We start from the raw sequence: 20,346 nt of genomic DNA, 5'->3' as shown, positions 1-20,346 counted from the left end.
TTAATTGGATAATTCTTTTCTTTCCAAATTGACTGGCAGGGACTGCCACAGTATTAACAACAGTCCTCCCTCTGATGAGAACTGAAAGCATCGTTTCTCTGACGTTACCATTCCTACCTGCATGGCAGCATGATATGTGCCACTGAGAAAGTCTCTGAACAATTATATTTGCAACACTATGTCCTTTGCAAAATATCATAAAAAGGTCTGATATATACCTCAGAACCATTAACAGTTTTGAAATTTACAATCAGGGTTGATTTCTAGGCTAGCAGTTTGACACCTGGAAACTGACTTTATCTGACAGGAAACTGAAGCTTACTACTAAGTAGGAAAATGCTAGTGGGAAACTTGTGTCCCATTGTAAACAAAATAGAAACATTTAACAATATTTCAGCATATCAAGTTGAACCACATCAGAGTAATAAAAATATTTACAGAACTATTCCCTAGATTAATTTTTTATAACCTATAACCTTAAAATTGCAGTCTATTCTAATTACAAGTTCCAAATTACTTTCAGCAACGTGTCTGCAGAGTGTAAGAGCATTAATCCTTTCTATTAAAATCTCAAGCATGTAGCAGATTTTAGTACCTGAGTTACTGAGAGAAATTCATATCTAATGTCAGTGGGCCCAACTCTATTGATTGTAACAGAGTTGTACCCATTTACACGGGTAAGAATTCTGTTAATTGTTTTCAAAGATTAGTGTTGTTCCCCCAGAAATGTAAGAGAAGAGGTTTATGAAACATCCTAGTTATATCCAAATGGATACTTACTGCCCTCTAAATATAACGCCATAGAAAACAACACAAACCCTGAAGAATGAGGACGAAAGGAAAATACTGGCAAAACATAATTATTAAGAATAATTTACACATCTATAATGCCTTTCATCTGAGGATCTGAAGGTGCTTGGCAATCATTAGTAAATAATACCTTACAATACTCCTGTGAAATAGGAAGCATTATACCCATCCTACAGATGGAAAAACTGGAGAGAGTCTGAATGACCTGCCCAGGGATATAGAGTGACTCAATGAAAGAGCTGGGAATAGAACCTAGAACCCATGCTTACCAACTGTTCCATGATTTGATCCCTAGAGAATGATCCCTCCAGCAATTATATCAAAATTAAGTGTTACTGTACCCAGGATAAAAAGAAAAGGAATACTTGTGGCATCTTAGAGACTAACAAATTTATTTGAGCACAAGCTTTCGTGAGCTACAGCTCACTTCATCGGATGCATTCTGCTACTCTGTACCCAGGATAGAAAGACAAGGTGAGTGAGGTAATATCTCTTATTGGTTCAACTTCTGCTGGTGAAAGAGACAAGCTTTCAAGCTACCCAGAGCTCTTCTGAAGAAGTTGGTCCAATAAAAGATATTACCTCATTCACCTTGTCTCACAAAAGTTTAACACCACTTTAAGATAAGGACAGAGAACTTCATTATCCCTAGGAAATGGAGTTAACCATCAGAACCTGTAGTTCACTAACCTTCCAGAAGTAGTAATATCAATGACTGAGAACAACTATCTTGAAGGAGAGCTAATACAAAGGACATTTCTGCAGAGGCTTACAGTTTGCTAAAGACCAGGTTAAGGAAACACCTAGATGCTGGAGATTTTAAATGAGGAAAATTACCTACTAAATAATTCATGAACACAGAGCAATCTTCTGCCTTACAGGATGAAGCTGAAATGCCTAACACTTTTAGTCTGAGAGGAGAAATACAGTTTAATAAGACTTATAAACCTGAGAAGAATAAAGAGAGGAGACCGTGTACAATTTAAGTGATTAATGAATCCACCAGGGAAACTTTTTACTACTGCATCTTGCCAAGAACCTCTATTACTTTACAATGTAGAAGAAAACCTTATGAGTGGATGCCTTTCTTAGTTTAACCAAAACTCATTAGACGTGATTAAAGGGAACACATGACTTCCAAAGGATCAACAAATGGTCTAGATGAAAAGACAAAAAGACGTTGTGCTGATGTTAATGTAATACTTGTGGATGTATTTGAAGGTTATTAATGGGCTTAGATGAAGCTGTCTATAGGAGCTGTCAATGGAGACAAGCCCATGAAAAGGATGTTAGGATGCTTTGCCCTGTCTTATCTTGTGTACAGCCCTTGTTATTAAGGGCTTGATCCTGCAAGGTGCTGAGCACTCTGTTCCCAATCCAGCAAATCACTTAAACAAGTGCTTTAACTTTGTGCTTAAAGATGAGTTGGAGGTGCTCAGTGCCTGGCAGCCTCAAGCCCTAGAGGAATAAAGGAAAAGCATATATCGATCTAATCCCAGACAGGATTTCCCAAGGGAAGATAGATGTTAATGCTTGTTTATTTAAGTTTAATTCATATTGTAGGAAAAGATCCAGAAAGGAAGATTAAAAAAAGAGAATCTGGTGGGAGCATGAGGGATCTTCAGAGTCCAGTACTTGGGAATCCATCCTGAGGACAAAGGACAGACTAGGAAAGCAAAAGTGGATGCCTGAGATACGTCTAAACAAGTGCTTTCAGCAAGAAGCATAAACAGTGCAAGGCAAAAGGAAAGCCCCTCCATTAATATGTGGACCCCAATCTGGTATTTATACAAAATTATTTGGATTTGGGTGGGAGCTCAGAATAAGAAATGGAGAGAGAGAGATGGGGGTTTATAAATGTACTATTAAGTACATGGTCCTGGTCTTAGTAGGACAAGTCACCATCTCAGAGTATTGATGTTCACAGAATTTTCTTTATCATCATTCATACAATAGTATCTAACACCTAATGCATCAAAGACAATTATAGTCAACACACAAATATGTTATAATACAATGGTAGTATTTTGATGTCCAATTTAATTCCTCATATGGAAAGTTCTATGTGTTTTACACAAATTAATAAATTTAGCTTGACAACACCACTGTAATTTATATAATTATTACTCCTATTTTACAGATGAAGAAACAGAGACAGACAGATTAAGTGACTTCTTCAGGATAACACAGAAAGTTTGCAAAGAACAAAACCCATGTCTTCTGACTCAGTCATGAGTTTGAACCATACAATGATCCTTTCTCCCTAAAATTCTAATAGAGCATATGGATCGCATCTATAGTTTGTTAGGTGTAAGCTGAAGAGGATTTTGATAATCTTATTTCAGGGAAAATGTCTGGAAACATGGAAAAACAGATGGCTCAAGGAGCAGGATTATACCAAGAAACTGCATGATTTAGGTAGAGGAGGAGAAAGAACCTGTGTCACTGCTATCATGTGACCATTACTGAGTCTCTCAGTGTTAGAAAGACTTTGATAAGCTTAGTAGTAAACTTGGCTGATCCTCTGGAAGCAGTGAAAGCTCTGAAATAGATCGTCATGGAATGATGCACCAACCAGACCTCTTAGAAGGTGCTTGAGGGGGAATGTTTCTTTTTCTTCTTTAGCGCAGATTAGAATGGAATAGAATAGTTCAACAGATAAATGTCCTATGTTTGTACTTAGGACATGTAGGACGCTTAGAGGGATAATAATAAACCTTACAATGTTCGAGGTCTATATTAAACCACTTTTCCTGCTCTGCTCTATATTGAGCCACAATTTCAACAATAAAGTACAAACTAAGCACTCTTCTTAACAATTTTTAAACAAAAATATATTTGTAAAATGTGACAGTAAAGGAACTTCTCTAGAGAAACTGGAAAAAGTGGCTCCAGATTTGACACAGCCAGTGGGAAAAAGGAACTCAGGGTGAGCTATTAAATATTACACATACCCTCAGACTCAGGAATGAGAGGCTCATACATGGACACTTGTGACTTAAATTTTAATCTGTGGCAGGGAAAGTTATTGGATTCAAATGCCTCAACATTTGCACGATAAAGATGGGTGGCTGTGTGAAGCTGACTGATGTGGGATAAAAAGCTTCCAGACTTTGTTACCTCTAGGTCACTGGTTTAGATCTAGCCCTAACTGGTGATTGTTACCATCTGATGGCACTTCAGTGGTGTTCATGAAATGGGTCGATGGTCATAGTACAGAATCCAAGTGCTATATTCTGAAAAAAGCCACAGTCATCATTGGCACTCTTTTTGACAGTCTCAAAGAGGTCAATGATTGAACAGGAATGGAGATTGTTATTTCTATAAGTAGACCCTCCAGAATCCAGTTGAAATACTGAGGCACTGGTGGGGCAAGTGTGGGGAAATTTGCATAACTGTTGCATGTTCTATACTGGTTCTACGCATAAATTGAGGACTTCAATTTTGTGGGCTAGAAAATTGCCACCTTTTGCAATTATTGAATTGTCTTGATAAAATAAAAATGAAAAATAGAAATTAATCTTAATTTTCAAAAAGTGTCCAAAGTGTCTTTATTGTCACAATAAATAGAATATTCTACATCTTTCACATTTGAAACTTGCAACCTTCCATCAAGTTTCTTATATACTATTACAAGGTTGTATATGGTACTATAAAGGAATCAAACTTAGATAAATCAATGCTAAAATGGAATATAAAATCACAACTCATCTTGATAAATATAAAAATAGTCCTACCTCTTTGCTTTCCTCTAGATCTGACTCGCTGCTAAACTCTTCTGTATTTAAATTTTCAAAATCTGATTCCCCAACAGCAATTGGTACTGTCACAGTGAGGCTTGGATTGTTTATGAATGACATATAATCACTTTCATCGACGACATATTTTTCCACGCTGCTGCCTACGCCACTGGTAGTTCCATTCCCATCTTTAAGATAGTTAAGGTCTTTACCTATTTCTATGACAGTATGGTTGGAAATGCAGCTGTCTTTTTTGTTGTTTAGATCTTCAAGAGGCTTGATTTCATCTAAAGCTTTCTGCTTTCTAACAAAGGCTTTTTGGATGAATTCACGTGCTTTTCTTTTCACATAATCTATTCCCTTCTGAATCCTTGCCACTGCAATTTGGAGATTGTTCATTTCATTATCATCATCTGTAGCCGCAAGGTTGTCTGAACTAAATGAGCTCAGCAGTAAAGCCAGAAAGAGATTGAGCACCTAAAAGACAATAAGGAGAAAACACAGTTGGATGTCTTATTATTTAAGTGATGACAGTAATTACTTTATGGCATGTTTAATTACATCACTTTTACTTCACGATTAGCAGTAATATCAAACTACCTAAAGGCCATTATTCCTAGTGTAGAGAGGCTGAGAGAGGGGTGGCAGTAGACCCACCCTCTGCCCTGAAGGGGAGCTATATAGGACTCACAGAGGCTACTCCATCCATTAGGAGGCAGTTCTGCAGTCATTCTGCAACATGGGGATGGGATAATTTCTTCCTCCCCTCCTCCACCATACATCTACCCAGCTTCTTAGGCTGAATACTTTGCAAACTGTTGACCTTTACTATTTAAGTAAATATGACAATCAGAAAAATAATATTCAGTAAATGCTTCAGAAATAAATACTGATACAGCGTAATGCATTGTGTTGAGAGTTCTGAGCCTGAAGAGTTATCCCTGAGCCTGTGTGTTCTGAGTGCTCAGAGCCTGAGTCATTTGTGATAATTACTTACATGCCCTAATGGTCTAGCCAATCCACAAACAAGTGTCTAACCAGGTGACCTCACGGCAGGTATATAGGATTCTAATGAAAGTAGCAACTCCAGTCTGCTCAGTGTCACTACCTTGTTGGGGATGCTCCCTGCTACCTGATGTAATGACAGACTGCTCCAGCTCGTGCTCCTGCTCAAGCTACAGCCAGTCACCCAGCTGTCCTGACATACACGTACACTAAACATACCGTACAGACGGAGTATTCCTAGTATAGGCTGCTATATATAAATCAATAAGAAATGTGTGAAACAGTGTTCACAAAGCCATCAATTCACATTCCATGTTGAATTATGATATTAACATGTCTTATTTTGATTAAAATAGTAGATGAATTTGGATAGTTTAAATTTTAAAAAGTTGGCCCTTAACTCCCGTTAGTTCACCTCAGTTAAAATTAAAAGCATATTTTATCAGATAAGGTATCATTTGTTGCAAAATAAATAAGGTACATACCACTAGGTTTCCAATCACCATGACCATCATGAAAACAATAAGGCACATGGCTTGCCCCGCAACCTCCATACAATCCCACATAGTCTCTATCCATTCTCCACATAGTACTCGGAATACAATCAAGAAAGAGTGGAAGAAGTCATGCATGTGCCAACGTGGAAGTTCACAGTCATTGGAGATCTTGCAGACACATTCCTTGTAGCTTTTACCAAACAGCTGCATGCCAACCACAGCGAAAATGAAGACAATGATGGCCAGCACCAATGTCAAATTTCCCAAAGCCCCCACTGAATTACCAATAATCTTTATCAGCATATTCAGTGTTGGCCAAGATTTTGCCAACTTGAAAACTCGAAGCTGAAAAACAAGAGCAAAGGAGCGTTGTTATTCATGCTGCTAATTATAATGACATTATCAGTGCATTTCAGATTTTCAGTTACCAAAATCCCATAGCTGTAAAATGTCTCATTTAATTGTTACAACCTTTAGTCACCACGTTTATGTTTTCATAGATGCTGGCCATAAAGGCTTAGCAGGTTTCTACAATAAGGCACATACAGACTGAAGTCCTAATTCAAGTCCCTAACAGCCAAAAAAATGTAGCAGGCTTCAGTTACACCCAAATGCCACAGAACATCAGACTGTGCCATTTTGTGTAACTACATAAAAAAAGAACCACTCTGTTGGGATCAGTAGCACTATAATGAACATGCTCGCCGTGTCCACTGATTTTCTCAAGGATATAGCTTCCCTAGACAAAGTGCAGATGACTAGTTGCTAACAAGCTACATAGAACCAAAAAGACAATGGGCCAAATTCATCCCTGGGATAAATCACTGAAATCAGTGGAATTATCTCAGGGATGACTTGGGCCCTATGTCCTTTAAAAAATTCATAATATAAAAATATATTCTGCTTTCAGTTCAAGAAAGAGAATATTCACTAACAGCATATATATAGGAAGGGGATTTGTCATCTGGGGAGAAGCACCCAGATGTTACAAGACAGCAGTGGGCAAACTTTTTGGCCCAAGGGTCACATCGGGGTTGCGAAACTATATGGAGGGCCGGGTAACGAAGGCTGTGCCTCCCCAAACAGCCTGGCCCCTGCCCCCATCTGCCCCCTGACTGCCCCCCTCAGAACCCCCAACCCATCCAACCCCCCCTCCCCGCTCCTTGTCCACTAACTTCCCCCTTCCAGGACCCCTGCCCCTAACCACCTCCCCCGGTACCCCACCTGCTCCCTGACTGCCCCAACCCCTATGCACACCCCTGCCCCCTGACAAGCGCCCCTCCCCAGACTCCCACGTCTATCCAACCCCCCCATTCCCTAACTGCCCCCCCATCCAACCCCCGGGATCCCCTGCCCCTTATCCAACCCCCCACCCCGCGCCTCCTTACCATGCTGCTCAGAGTGGCTGGAGACAGCTGCGCCGTCCAGAGCGCTGGCGGCATGGCAACATGAGGTAAGGCTGCGGGAGAGGGGGACAACAGGGGAGGGGCCGGGGGCTAGCCTCCCCGGCCGGGAGCTCAGGGGCTGAGCAGGACGGTACCGCGGGCCAGATGTGGCCCATAGGCCATAGTTTTCCCACCTCTGTTATAAGAGGAGTGTTGGTAAAATTTTCAAAAGCACCCAAGTGACTTAGGATCCTAAATCTCACTTTCAAAAGTGATTTAGACACTTAAGATCTAAATTTCATAGCAAATCAATGGGACTAGGGCTCGTAAGTGCCTAAATCACTTTTGAAAATGGGACTTAGGCACTTTTGAAAATTTTACCCTGTATCATTAAATCCAGCTGAGAGAAAGATTTTGTCTCTTTTATTTCCCCAAGTTCACTTCCTCCTGTAACAGAGATCATCCTGGCGGAAGAGTACTAGATGCAATTGCTGTTAGAATGCATCACTGCTGCTCCTGCAGTTGTTTTTCAGGATGGTTAGGTCTGGCTGGACCTCACAAGTTTGGAAGGTTTCCTTCAAAGAAGGATGATAGTTACAATGTTTATTCCAACTGCATGAAATTCCTTTTTGGTTTCAACCAGGCCTGCAACCAAGGGTGTATTTTGGTATTTTCTCTTTTGGCTGAAATGCAGAGGAGCAAATGCATACAAATTTAAAAAACACTTGTTTGGTTTTTTTAAATCAAACCTCAGAGAAGTTCTGGTTGGGATTATTTCAGGAATTGGGCTAATGGTATTTGTTATTTCATTTGAATTGGTTCATACATTTCTAGTGGGACCAAAAACAGTATTGCCAACCTGAAGCATTCAGAAATTATTAATCTGCTTAAAAAACATGAGATTGGCTTTACAATAATTGGATTTTTTAAAAAATGATGGATTGTTTTTATTTGTTTTCTGCTTTCTGAGCTGTTAGGATACATTCAGTTCATATTTTCAAGCTTTTCTCCACAACATTGAGAGCCAGAAACTTACTTTTACTTATTTAAATAAAAGCTAAAATTCTTCCATTATCACTTGATTCCATGAGCTGGAGTTTCAAGAAAAACATTAAGTTCTATGAGATTTGTGATATAATCATGAGAGTTGGCAGCAATGCACAAGTTAAATACTGACCAACTCAGCTTCTTTGAGCTAAATTTATTGAACCTTCTTAAGAAGATTCATAGTATCCCCGATTTCACTGGTAATAATGGCAGCATGCAAATATTCATCATGAAAGATGCTATACACAAGGAAGGATGTTCATTACATTATATTTCCTACCTGACAACATTCTAACTAAAGTTGCCAAAGTAATTTACTTTGGCGACCTATTTACAGAGCAAGATCTGAGCTCCCCAAATTCTCTCATTGAGGGTGATCAGCACCTAATGGGATCAGCTCAAAGACAATCACTGTTAGTCTGTTTTTTTCCAGGAACGATTTTGTTCAAGAAACACCGTAAGGTAGGTTAAGCCCCAGATGTATAATGTATTAATTTTAGAATAAAATGGTTTTGCAAAACTTAATAGCCCAAAGCCCTAAGTCCCTATTCCTTCTTTACTGCCATTGAATACAATTAGTTTTACCTAAGTAAAAAAGTCAGGATTTGGCTCACTATTAATATAAATATTTTCATGATTAAAAAAAAAAGTTAAAACTAGTTTTTGATGGGACTGAAGCATTTTCCTGAAGTGTTTGCAATCCAAACAGTATAGCATTGTGTTATTGTACGAAGATCAATATGGATATGAAACTAAGTAGAAACAAAAATTAAACTAACCAGACTATTTTCACTGGTGAAGTGAATGAGAAATTTCTTACTCCATCATTTTGTTTCTGTTAGCTGCGTCTCTCCTCATTTATCACTAATGGATAATACCTCCCTCCTGTGGAATATGGAGGCAGTTCAATGTTGTTGATGGAGGCTATTTAACTGAGGCCACCAGAAGAGTTCTTCTAAATAGAACTCTAGCAACTGATTATTAGCATTAAGACACAACTTGATAGACTATATAAAGAACATTAAGGTAATTATACATCCAATTCTTGATTCAGAGGCAAATTTCAATTGCAATAAATTGTATTCCAGTAATTTACCAGACTACCAAGGTGGGCTGAATGAGGAGAGACGCTACTAGCAGAAAGAAAATGATCAGGTACGAAATTTCTCATTCTCCTGCACATCTTCTCTCCTCATTCATCACTAACGGGATGTAGCAAGAAGTGAATCACAGAGGGAAGGAAAGGGTAAGCAGAGTTTTAATTATTATTAGAGCAGAATAACAGGCAGACGTAGAAGTTTCCCCCATACAGAGCAAGATCTTTGTAATTTAAGGAATTATTTGGGAACCAACCCAACAATACCTTCCTAGTACCAATGGAAACGTGTTTCACAAATCTTCCTCAGATGAGGCTCATACACTTTTCCCCACAATGCCACTAGAGACTGTGTAGAGGGAACTTTGAATCCTACTCCATAATTAGTGCCCAGATGCCTTACATGCCAACTAGTGCTAAAGATGGAAACAAAATTATGAAAGAACTATTTCCCAGGCATTGTGGAAAGAAGAACTTACCCTGAACAGAAAGATTTCTGTAGCTAAAAGAATAACCTTTTCCTCACAACAACAGCAATGTGGTTCTTACATGGATCAGTGGTTCTCAAACTGTGGGTCGGGACGCCAAAGTTGGTCCCAACGCCATTTTAATGGGGTAGTCAGGGCTGGCTTAGACTTGCTGGGGCCTGGGGTGAAAGCTGAAGTCTGAGCCCCACCGCCTGGGGCCAAAGCTGAAGCCCGAGGGGTTCAGCCCTGGACAGCAGGGCTCAGGTTACAAGCCCCCTGCTTGGGGCTGAAGCCCTTGGGTGGTGGTGGAGGTTGGGTGGGCTCAGGCTTTGATTCCCTCCTCCTGGGGTCATGTAGTAATTTTGGTTGTCAGAAGGTGGTCACGGTGCAATGAAGTCTGAGATGGACCTGTCCTGCATGAACTTATCTAGTTCTTTTGTGAACCCTGTTAATAGTCTTGGCCTTCACAATATCCTCTGGCAAAGAGTACCACAGATTGACTATGTGTTGTGTTAAGAAATACTTCCTTTTGTTTGTTTTAAACCTGTTGCCTATTAATTTTTAAACCCTAATTTCATTTGGTGACCCCTAGTTCTTGTGTTATGAGGAGTAAATAACACTTCCTTATTTACGTTTTCCACACCAGTCATGATTTTATAGACCTCTATCATATCCCCGCTTAGTCATCTTTTTTCCAAGCTGAAAAGTTCCTATCTTATTAATCTCTCCTCATATGGAAGCTGTTCTGTACCATTACTTTTCTGTACCTTTTCCAATTCCAATATATCTTTTTTGAGATGGGGCAACCAGATCTGCATGCAATATTCAAGATGTGGGCACACCATGGATTTATATAGAGGAAATGTGATATTTTCTGTCTTATTATCTGTCCCTTTCTTAATGATTCCCAACATTGTTAGCTTTTTTGACTACTGCTGCACATTGATAGATGTTTTCAGAGAAATAGCCACAAAGACTCCAAGATCTTTCTTGAGTGATAACAGCTAATTTAGACCCCCATCATTTTTATCTGTATAGTTGGGATTGTGTTATCCAATGTGCATTATTTTGCATTTATCAACATTGAATTTCATCTGCCATTTTGGTGCCCAGTCACCCAGTTTTGTGAGGTCCCTTTGTAACTCTTCACAGTCTGCTTTGGACGTAACTATCTTGAGTAGTTTTGTATCCTCTGCAAATTTTGCTACCTCACTGTTTACCCCTTTTTCCAGATCATTTATGAATATGTTGAACAGTACTGGTCCTAGTACAGACTCCTGGGGGACACCACTATTTACCTCTCTCCATTCTGAAAATTTACCATTTATTTCTACCCTTTGTTTCCTATCTTTTAAACAGTTACCAATCCATGAGAGAACCTTCCCTCTTATCCCATGACCGCTTACTTTGCTTAGGCGCCTTTGGTGAGGGACCTTGTCAAAGGCTTTCTAAAAGTCCAAGTACACTATATTCACTGAATCACCCTTGTCCACATGCTTGTTTATTCCCTCAAAGAATTCAAGTAGATTGGTAAGGCATGACTTCCCTTTACAAAAACCATGTTGACTCTTCCACAACAAATCATGTTCATCTATGTGTCTGATAATTCTGTTCTTCACTATAGTTTCAACCAATTTGCCTGGTACTGAAGTTAGACTTACCAGCTTGTAATTTCTGGGATCACCTCTGGAGCCTTTTTAAAAATTGGCGTCACATTAGCTATCCACCAGTCATCTGGTATAGAAGCTGATTTAAATGATTTAAATGATAGGTTACATACCACAGTTAGTTCTGCAATTTCACATTTGAATTCCTTTGGAATCTTGGGTGAATATCATGTGGTCCTGGTTACTTACTACTGTTTAATTTATCAATTTGTTCCAAAACCTCCTCTACTGACACCTCAATCTGAGACAGTTTTCCAGATTTGTCACCTAAAAAGAATGGCTCAGATGTAGGAATCTCCCTCACAGCTTCTGCAAAGAATTCATTTAGCTTCTCTGCAATGGTCTTATCTCCCTTGAATGCTCCTTTAGAATCTCGATCATCCAGTGGCCCCACCAGTTGTTTAGCAGTGTTCCTACTTGTGATGTACTTAAAAATTCTTTTGCTGTTACTTTTTGAGTCTTTGGCTAGCTGTACTTCACATTCTTTTTTGGCCTTCCTAATTATACTTTTACACTTCACTTGCCAGAATTTATGCTCATTTCTATTTTCCTCAATAGGATTTAACTTCCACTTTTTAAATGACGTCTTTTTGCCCCTCACTGCTTCTTTTACTTTGTTGGTTAGCAACTGTGGCACTTTTTTGGTCCTCTTCCTATGATTTTTTAATTTGGGGTATACATTTACATTGAGCCTCTATTATGTGTCTTTAAAATGTTATCATGCAGCTTGCTGGGATTTCATTTTGGCACTATACCTTTTAATTTCTGTTTAACTAACTTCCTCATTTTTGTGTCGTTCCCCCTTTTTGAATTAAATGCTACAGATTTTAGGTGACAAATCTGGAAAACTGTCTGAGATTGAGGTGTCTGTAGAGGAGGTTTTGGAACAAATGGGCTGCTTTGGTGTCCCTCCTCCCCCGCCATAAGTATGTTAAATTGTATTATGTTATGGTCACTATTGCCAAGAGGTTCAGCTATATTCCCCTATTGGACCAGATCCTGTGCTCTACTTAGGACTAAATCAAGTATTGGCTCTCCTCTTGTCGGTTCCAGGACTAGCTGCTCCAAGAAATGGTCATTTAAGGTGTCAAGAAACTTATCTCTGCATCCTGTCATGAGGTGACATGTACCCAGTCAATACGGGGATCGTTGAAATCCCCCATTATTATTGAGCTTTTTATTTTTATAGCCTTTCTAATGTCCCTGAGCATTTCACAGTCACTATCATCATCCTGGTCAGGTGGTTGGTAGTATATCCCTACTGCTATATTTTTATTATTCAAGCAAGGAATTGCTATCCATAGAGATTCTATGGTACAGTTTGACTCATTTAAGCTTTTTATTTCATTGGACCCTATACTTTCTTTCACATGTAGTTACACTCCCCCACCAGTACAACCTATTCTGTCCTTCCAATATATTTTGTACTCTGGTATTACTGTGTCCCATTGATTATCCTCATTCCACCAAGCTTCTGTGATGCCATTATATCAATATCCTCATTTAATATGAGGCACTCAAGTTCACACATCTTAGTATGATGGGGGAGGAACACTTGCACACTAGCTGGACAGCACTGAGCTCCAGAACATTGATGTGTAGGGTGGCCTACTTTGGAGACCCCTTCCCTTGGACCTTTAAGTGGTTGAGATGTGCTCCTCACCCATAAATTGAAAAGTCCTTTAGAAGCGTCATTGTTGGTAGAGGCCAGGAAAAAAGGTAGTCCACTGCTTACCTGGGTTGGAGCCCTACACAACTCTAATGAGGAGAGGATTTCTCAAGGGATTATGGCCACTCAATCTGTGCTGTACCTGTTTGGCAGACATAATAATCTCAACATCCCTTGAAAGGACTGCAAATGAAGTCTGGTATGTTATATGACATATGTGCATGCAAACATGTGCCCCAAGAGTCTGCAGCAGTCCTGCTGGTGTGCTGGGATAACTCTAGGGTTGGCATAAAGTTGATCTCAGTCTGCAACCTTTCACAGACGTGGGGTCTAACTGTGCCCTGATAAATGCTAAGCTCTGAGTTGGGATCAGCATTGTTTTTTCTCTGTTAATCCTGAATGCCAGTATGGCAAAGAGGTCTTGTGTCCTTTAAAGTGAGTCGGTCACTTGCTGGGTAAATTTCCCCCCTACAATATGTCTAAGTAGAGATACACACAGATTCCTTGTCTTATCTACAGATGGCCACTAGAGCTAGAACTTTGGTGAACATTCCTGGTTCCATGAAGATGCTGAAGGAACCGTAGGTACTTCCTGCGAGCTGGTTGTATTGAGATGTGAGGCCTCTTGAAAGTTGAGAGCCACGAATCAGTCCATAGGATCCAAGGGGAGAGTACAGAGGCAAGTGTAACCATATGGAATTTGAAGTAATAGATGAAGGTGTTGAGGCAATGAAGACCGACGATAGGTCTCCAACCCCCTTTCTTCTTTGGGATTAGGAAGTAGTGAGAATAAAATCCCCTGCCCCTGTATTCTGGGAGTACTTCCTCTACCACTCCCAGTTGAATGAGGGAATCCACATCTTGCCTCAATAGTCTTTTGTGAGAAGAATCCCTGAAGAGGGATGGGGAGGGTGGAAAAGGGATTGGAACAGCTTGAAACTGGACATGATACACCTTTCTGATGATCTCAAGGACCCACTGGTCTGAGGCTATCTGAAAAAAACGTTACCTACCTCTTGTAACTGTTGTTCTTCAAGATGTGTTGCTCATGTCCATTCCAAGTAGGAACGTGCGTGCTGCATGCACAGTCGTTGGAAGATTTTTCCCCTAGCAATACCCGTTCGATCGGCTGTGGAACCCCCTGAAGTTGTGCCTTTATGGCGGTGTATATAGGTCCCTATCAACCCGCCGCCTCTTCAGTTCCTTCTTGCCAGATATTCTGACAGAGGGGAGGTGGGCGGATCTTGAAATAGACATAAGCAACACATCTCAAAGAACAACAGTTACGAGAGCTAGGTAACTGTTTTTTCTTCTTCAAGTGCTTGCTCATGTCAATTCCAAATAGGTGACTCCCAAGCCTTACTCAGGAGGCAGGGTCGGAGTTCATGGAATCGCTGATTGTAGCACCGCTCTGCCAAATGCTGCATCGTCTCTGGCCTGCTGTGTAATGGCGTAGTGCGACGTAAAAGTGTGGATCGACAACCACGTCACTGCCCTGCAGATGGCTTGAATAGGACCTTGTGCCAGGAACGTTGCTGAGGATTCCTGTGCCCTTGTGGAGTGTGCCATGAGCGTAGAGGCAGGAATCTTTGCCAAGCTGTAACGCGCATGAATACAGGACGTGATCCAAGAAGAGATCCTTTGGGACAAGACTGGAAGCCCCTTCATCTGCTCCTCAACTGCAATGAAGAGTTGCATTGATTTCCAGAATGACTTCATTCTTTCAATGTAGAAGGCTAATGATCGTCTGACATCCAGGGAGTGAAGCATTCATCCCCTGTTGCTAGTGTGAGGCTTAGGAAAGAACATAGGGAGAAAAATGTCCTGGTTCATGTGGAATTGCAAAACTACATTTGGGAGAAAGGCAGGACGTGGTCGCAACTGCACCTTGTCCTTATAGAATACTGTGTATGGAGGCTCCGAAGTTAAGGCCTTAAGCTCAGAGATCCTCCGGGCTGAAGTTATAGCCACCAAGAACACTACTTTCCAGGAAAGGTATAGGAGGGAGCACATTGCTAAGGGCTCGAAAGGAGGTCACATCAGTCTAGAGCAGGGGTGGGCAAACTATGGCCCGCGGGCCACGTCTAGCCTCTCAGACTTTTTAATCCAGCCCTCCAGCTCCATTGCCCCTCTCTGCTTGCCCAGCGCTCCCACCAGAGAGGGAGGTCTGGGGCTTGCCCCACTCTGGCGCTCCAGCCGAGGAGCGGGGTCAGGGGCTAGCCCCACTCCACCTGCCCAGCGCTCTGGCTGGGGAGCGGGGTTGGGGGCTTTCCCCGCTCTGCCCACCCAGCGCTCCCGCTGGGGAGCAGGGTCAGGGGACTTGCCCTGCTCCGGCGCTCCAGCTGGGGAGCAGGGTTGAGGGCTTGATGAGGTGGGTGGGCCTGGCGCAGTGTGTCTTTTCTGATTTAAAAAAACACATTGCCATCGCAGCTCTTTTGAAAATGGGGCCCTTCAGGGACGCTGCAGGAATGATGTTATTTCATCTCTGCATGAAGTATGTAGCGTAGTACATTGAAAAGTTTTTGCTAACATAAAATTTGTGTTCAGACAGGAGTAAAATTGTGTGGTAAAACCAACAAACAGCTCAGTAATGTAATTTTCTAGCAGTGCATTGTTCAACAGAATTATTTTAATAATGTTGATGTTTAAAGAAACTTATGCTGTTACTATTTGAACATGAATTGTTAATTTTTTGATCATTCATGGCTTGCCATACAATTTGCATACCTGATGTGGCCCTCAGGCCAAAAAGTTTGCCCACCACTGGTTTAGAGAGCACCAGGTTGAGATCCCATCGGGGAATTGACTGTCTTCCTTGAGGGTACAGCCTTTCTATGCCTTTGAGGAAGTGGCCCACCATGGGGTTTGCAAAAACAGAGTGACCAATTGAACTGGGTTGGAAGGCTGAGATAGTGGCCAGGTGCACCTTTACTGACCATACTGACAGACCTTGCTGTTTTAAATGCAGCGAACAGTCCAGGATAAAGGGAATTCATGACTGTAAGGGTGGTATGTCATTTTGTAATGCCCAAATGAAGAATCTTTTCCACTTGGCCAGATACGTGGCCCTGGTGGATGGCTTTCCGCTGCCAAGGAGGACCTCTCTAACAGGGTCTGAGCATGTGAGCTCCAAAGGGCTTAGCTACAGAGTTTCCATGCCACTGCAGATTGGGATGCTGGAGGTGGTCATGGTCCTGTGTGATCAAATCCGGGAACAGGGGCAGGGTTATCGGCATGTCCACTGACAGTCTAGAAGCGTGGTGAACCAGTGCTGGCGTGGCCCTGCTGGTGCTATTAATATAATTGATGCTCCCTCCCTCCCTTCTGACCTTCAGCAGGACCTTGTATACAAGCAGGAAGGGCAGGAATGTGTATAAAACAGAGGTGGGCAAACTACGGCCCATGGGCCACATCCAGCCCGTGGGACCCTTGTACTCGGTCCCTGAGCCCCCGGCCCGGGAGGCTCGCCCCTGGCCCCTCCCCCGCTGTTCCCCTTCCCTTGCAGCCCCAGCTCACTGCACCGCCAACGCAATGCTCCAGGCGGCGCAGCGGGCTGCAAGCTCCTGGGGCAGTGCAGCTGCTGAGCCCGGCCTGACCCTGTGCTCTGTGCTGCACGGTAAGGGGGCAGGGAGCAGGGTGTGTTGGATAGAGGGCAGGTGAGTTCGGGGGGTAGTCGGGGGGGTGGATAGGGGTCGGGGCAGTCAGGGGGCGGGGAACAGAGGAGTTGAATGGGGGCAGGGGTCCTGGGGGGGCAGTCAGGAAGCGGGGGGATTGGATGGGGTGGCGGGGGGGCAGAGGTTCCAGGGGCAGTCAGGGGACAGGGAGAAGGGGTGGTTGGATAGGACAGGGGTCCCTGGGGGGCAGTAAGGAAGGAAAGGGGGGGTTGGATGGGTTGGCAGGGGGGTAGCCAGAGGCAGGGGTTCTGGGGGCGGTCAGGGGACAGAGAGAAGGGGTGGTTGGATGGGGCAGGGGTCCTGAGGGGGCCATCAGGGAATGGGGGGGTTGGATGGGGCAGGAGTCCTGGCAGGGGGAGCTGTCAGGGAGCGAGAAGCAGGGGTGTGGGGGCCGGGCCACGCTCCCCTCCCCTAACCGGCCCTCCATATAATTTTCGAAACCCGATGCGGACCTCAGGCCAAAAAGTTTGCCTGCCCCTGGTATAGTAAATGGCCCTTCCAAGGGAGGAGTATAGCATCTGCAAGTGAGCCCGGGCTGTGATTCAGGAAGGAGCAAAACTGGTGACACTTCCTGTTATATTTTGTTGCAAACAAATTTATTTAGGGAAACCTCCACTGTTGAAAGATGTTGATCACAACATCCGGACGGAGGGACCACTCGTGATTTTGAAATGACCTGCTGAAATGATTGGCCAATTCGTTCTGGGAGCCTGGAAGGTACAATTCCTCTAGATGTATTGAATGGGCTATGCAGAAATCCCACAGCTTGAGGGCTTCCCACCACAGGGGAGAGTCGCGAGCACTGCGCTGTCTGTTTATATAGAGCATCACTGTCATGTTGTTGGTCAACACCTATACCGGGGTGGCCAACCCGAGCCTAAGAAGGAGCCAGAATTTACCAATGTACATTGCCAAAGAGCCACAGTAATACATCAGCAGCCCCCATCAGCTCCCCCACCTCCAACTCCAGGACCTCCTGCCTGCCAGCAGCCCTGCCAATCAGCACTTCCCCCTCCCTCCCCGTGCCTCCTGCCTGCTGCGATCAGCTGTTTCACAGTGTACAGGAGGCTCTGGAATAGAGGGGGGAGGAGCAAGAGTGCAGCAGGCTCGGGGAGGGGGCAGGAAGGGGTGGGGGCCTTGGGGTAAGGGTGGAGTGGGGGCGGTGCCTGGGGTTGAGCAGTGGAAAGTTGGCAGCTGTAGCTCTAGCTCTGGAGTCAGCACCTATGCAAGGAGCCACATATTAACTTATGAAGAGCCACATGTGGCTCCGGAGCCACAGGTTGGACACCCCAACCTATACACATCTGCCCTCCAGATGGGCCTGGAACGTCTGACAAGCAAAGTGGACTGCTCTTAGCTCCCAGACGTTGATGTGCAGCGAAAGTTATGCCTGGGACCAGAGGCCCTGAGTCCTCCTGAGTGCACTCTGAGTGCACCTCTGCCCTGAGCACACCCCGATCCCACTGCCGACACATCCGTGACTAGAGACATTGAGGGTTGGGGCCTGGAGAAAGGCACTGCTGTGTACACTGCTTGTGGGTTGAGCCACCACAGGAGGGACTCGATAACTGGAGGAGGAAGTGTAACTAACTTGTCTAGGCTGTCTCGGGATGGCCTGTACTCTGAGGCCAGCCAGGCCTGCAGAGGCCGAAGCCAAAGTCTTGCATGCTGTACTACATATGTACAAGTGGCCATGTGACCGAGCAGCTTTATGCAACCTTGGGCTGTAGTAGTGGGGTATTGCCTTAGGTCCTCTGTGATGGTGCCCATACTCAGAAAACGGGACTCCAGAAGGAAGGCTGGCTTGACCTGAGTCTAAGAGAGCTCCAATTAATTCTATTTTCTGCGTAGGAGTTAGAGCTGATTTAGGCACATTCAGTATTAGTCCGAGCTCTTTGAAAGTCTGTTGTATGAGGTTCATATGATGTTCCATCCGGGCTTTGGTACAGCCCTTGACAAGCCAGTCATCTACGTATGGGAAAACTTGTACTTGGGAAGGCAGCAACAATGGACATGCTTTGGTGAACACCCGAGCAGCCGCTGATAGCCCAAACGGGAGAACTGTGAACCGATAATGAGAGTTGTTGACCACGAAGCAGAGGAACCACCTGTAGGATGGCATAATCGACACATGGAAGTATGCATCCTTCAAGTCGAAGGCGGTGTACTAGTCCCCCAGATCCAGGGTGGGAATAATGAAAGCCAGAGAGATCATGCGGAACTTCAGCTTTTTCATGAATTTGTTGAGGTTCTGCAGGTCCACAACTGCTCGTAACCCACCTTTGGCTTTTGGGATTAGGAAATATCGGGAATAGAAACCCTTGTTCCAGGACTCCTGAGGGACCTCCTCTACCACTCTGGTTTCTAGGAGCACTTGCACTTCCTGTATGAAAAGTTGGTTGTGAGAAGGGTCCCTGAAGAGGAATGGGAAAGGGGGGTGGGAGGAAGGAAGGGAACAGAATTGGAGAGAATATCCCAATTCTACTGTGTGCAAGACCCACTGGTCTGAGGTGATCTGGGCCCAGGCCTGGTAAAAATGGGGTAGACGATTCAAAAACGGGGAGAAGGATCCAGGATTGTGACTGGTGTGTCGCCCCTGGGTGCACCTTCAAAAGTTTTGTTTGGGAACTGAAGACTGTCTCACCGAGCTCTGGCCCTGGTTGGAAGATGGCTGTGGAGGCGTTTGCCTATTACTCCTACCGCGCGTCCTACTATAATCTTGTCTGAACTGAGAGGGTAGAAGCATGGCGGGAGCTGAGGCTTAAAATGCTTTCTTTGTGGGGCTGGCATATGGAGCCCCAGGGATTTTAATATTGCTCTTGAGTCTTTGAGACTGTGAAGCCTGGACTCCATTTGCTCTGCAAACAGACCCAACCCATCGACGGGCAAGTCCTGAATCGTTTGTTGGACCTCATGTGGAAGGTCCAAAACTTGCAGCCAAGATCTCCTTTGCATGGCTATAGCGGTGGACATCATTAGGGTCACCGAGTCTGCTGAGTCTAATGCAGCTTGCAAAGAGATCCTTGCAATAGCCTTGCCCTCCTCGAGGATGGCTCCAAAGTCAGAGCGAGTCAGCTGGGAGTAACTCCTTAAACTTGGACAAAGTGTTCCCAGAGTTAAAATTACAGTGGCTGAGGACTGCTTGTTGACTGGCAATCCGAAGATGTAGCCCCCCGGTGGACCTTATGGCCGAAGGGGTCCAGCTTTTTTGTCTCGTTAAATTTGGATGTAGGACCCTGTTGCCCTGGTCTTTCTTTTGTGTTTGCCACTGCCACAACCAGCGTGCCTG

General features: G+C 43.6%; 1 protein-coding gene across 5 annotated transcripts in view; it reads right to left on the bottom strand.

Annotated features, from left to right (window-relative positions):
• LOC144272510 (sodium channel protein type 2 subunit alpha) overlaps window positions 1-20,346 on the bottom strand; it is a 95,834-nt gene that overhangs the window by 41,775 nt on the left and 33,713 nt on the right. For all 5 annotated transcript variants that reach the window (XM_077830647.1, XM_077830650.1, XM_077830646.1 and 2 more), the window contains exons 15-16: window positions 6,041-6,397; window positions 4,548-5,027 (exon numbers count right to left, since the gene is read on the bottom strand). In XM_077830647.1, coding sequence (XP_077686773.1) covers window positions 4,548-5,027; window positions 6,041-6,397 — 837 coding nt within the window. The remainder of the gene's footprint in view (window positions 1-4,547; window positions 5,028-6,040; window positions 6,398-20,346) is intronic.

This window comes from Eretmochelys imbricata, chromosome 11 (assembly GCF_965152235.1).
Source record: "Eretmochelys imbricata isolate rEreImb1 chromosome 11, rEreImb1.hap1, whole genome shotgun sequence".
Classification (NCBI taxonomy): domain Eukaryota; kingdom Metazoa; phylum Chordata; order Testudines; family Cheloniidae; genus Eretmochelys; species Eretmochelys imbricata.
Note: the sequence above shows the minus strand (reverse complement) of the source record. Positions and strands in the feature narration are given on the sequence as shown.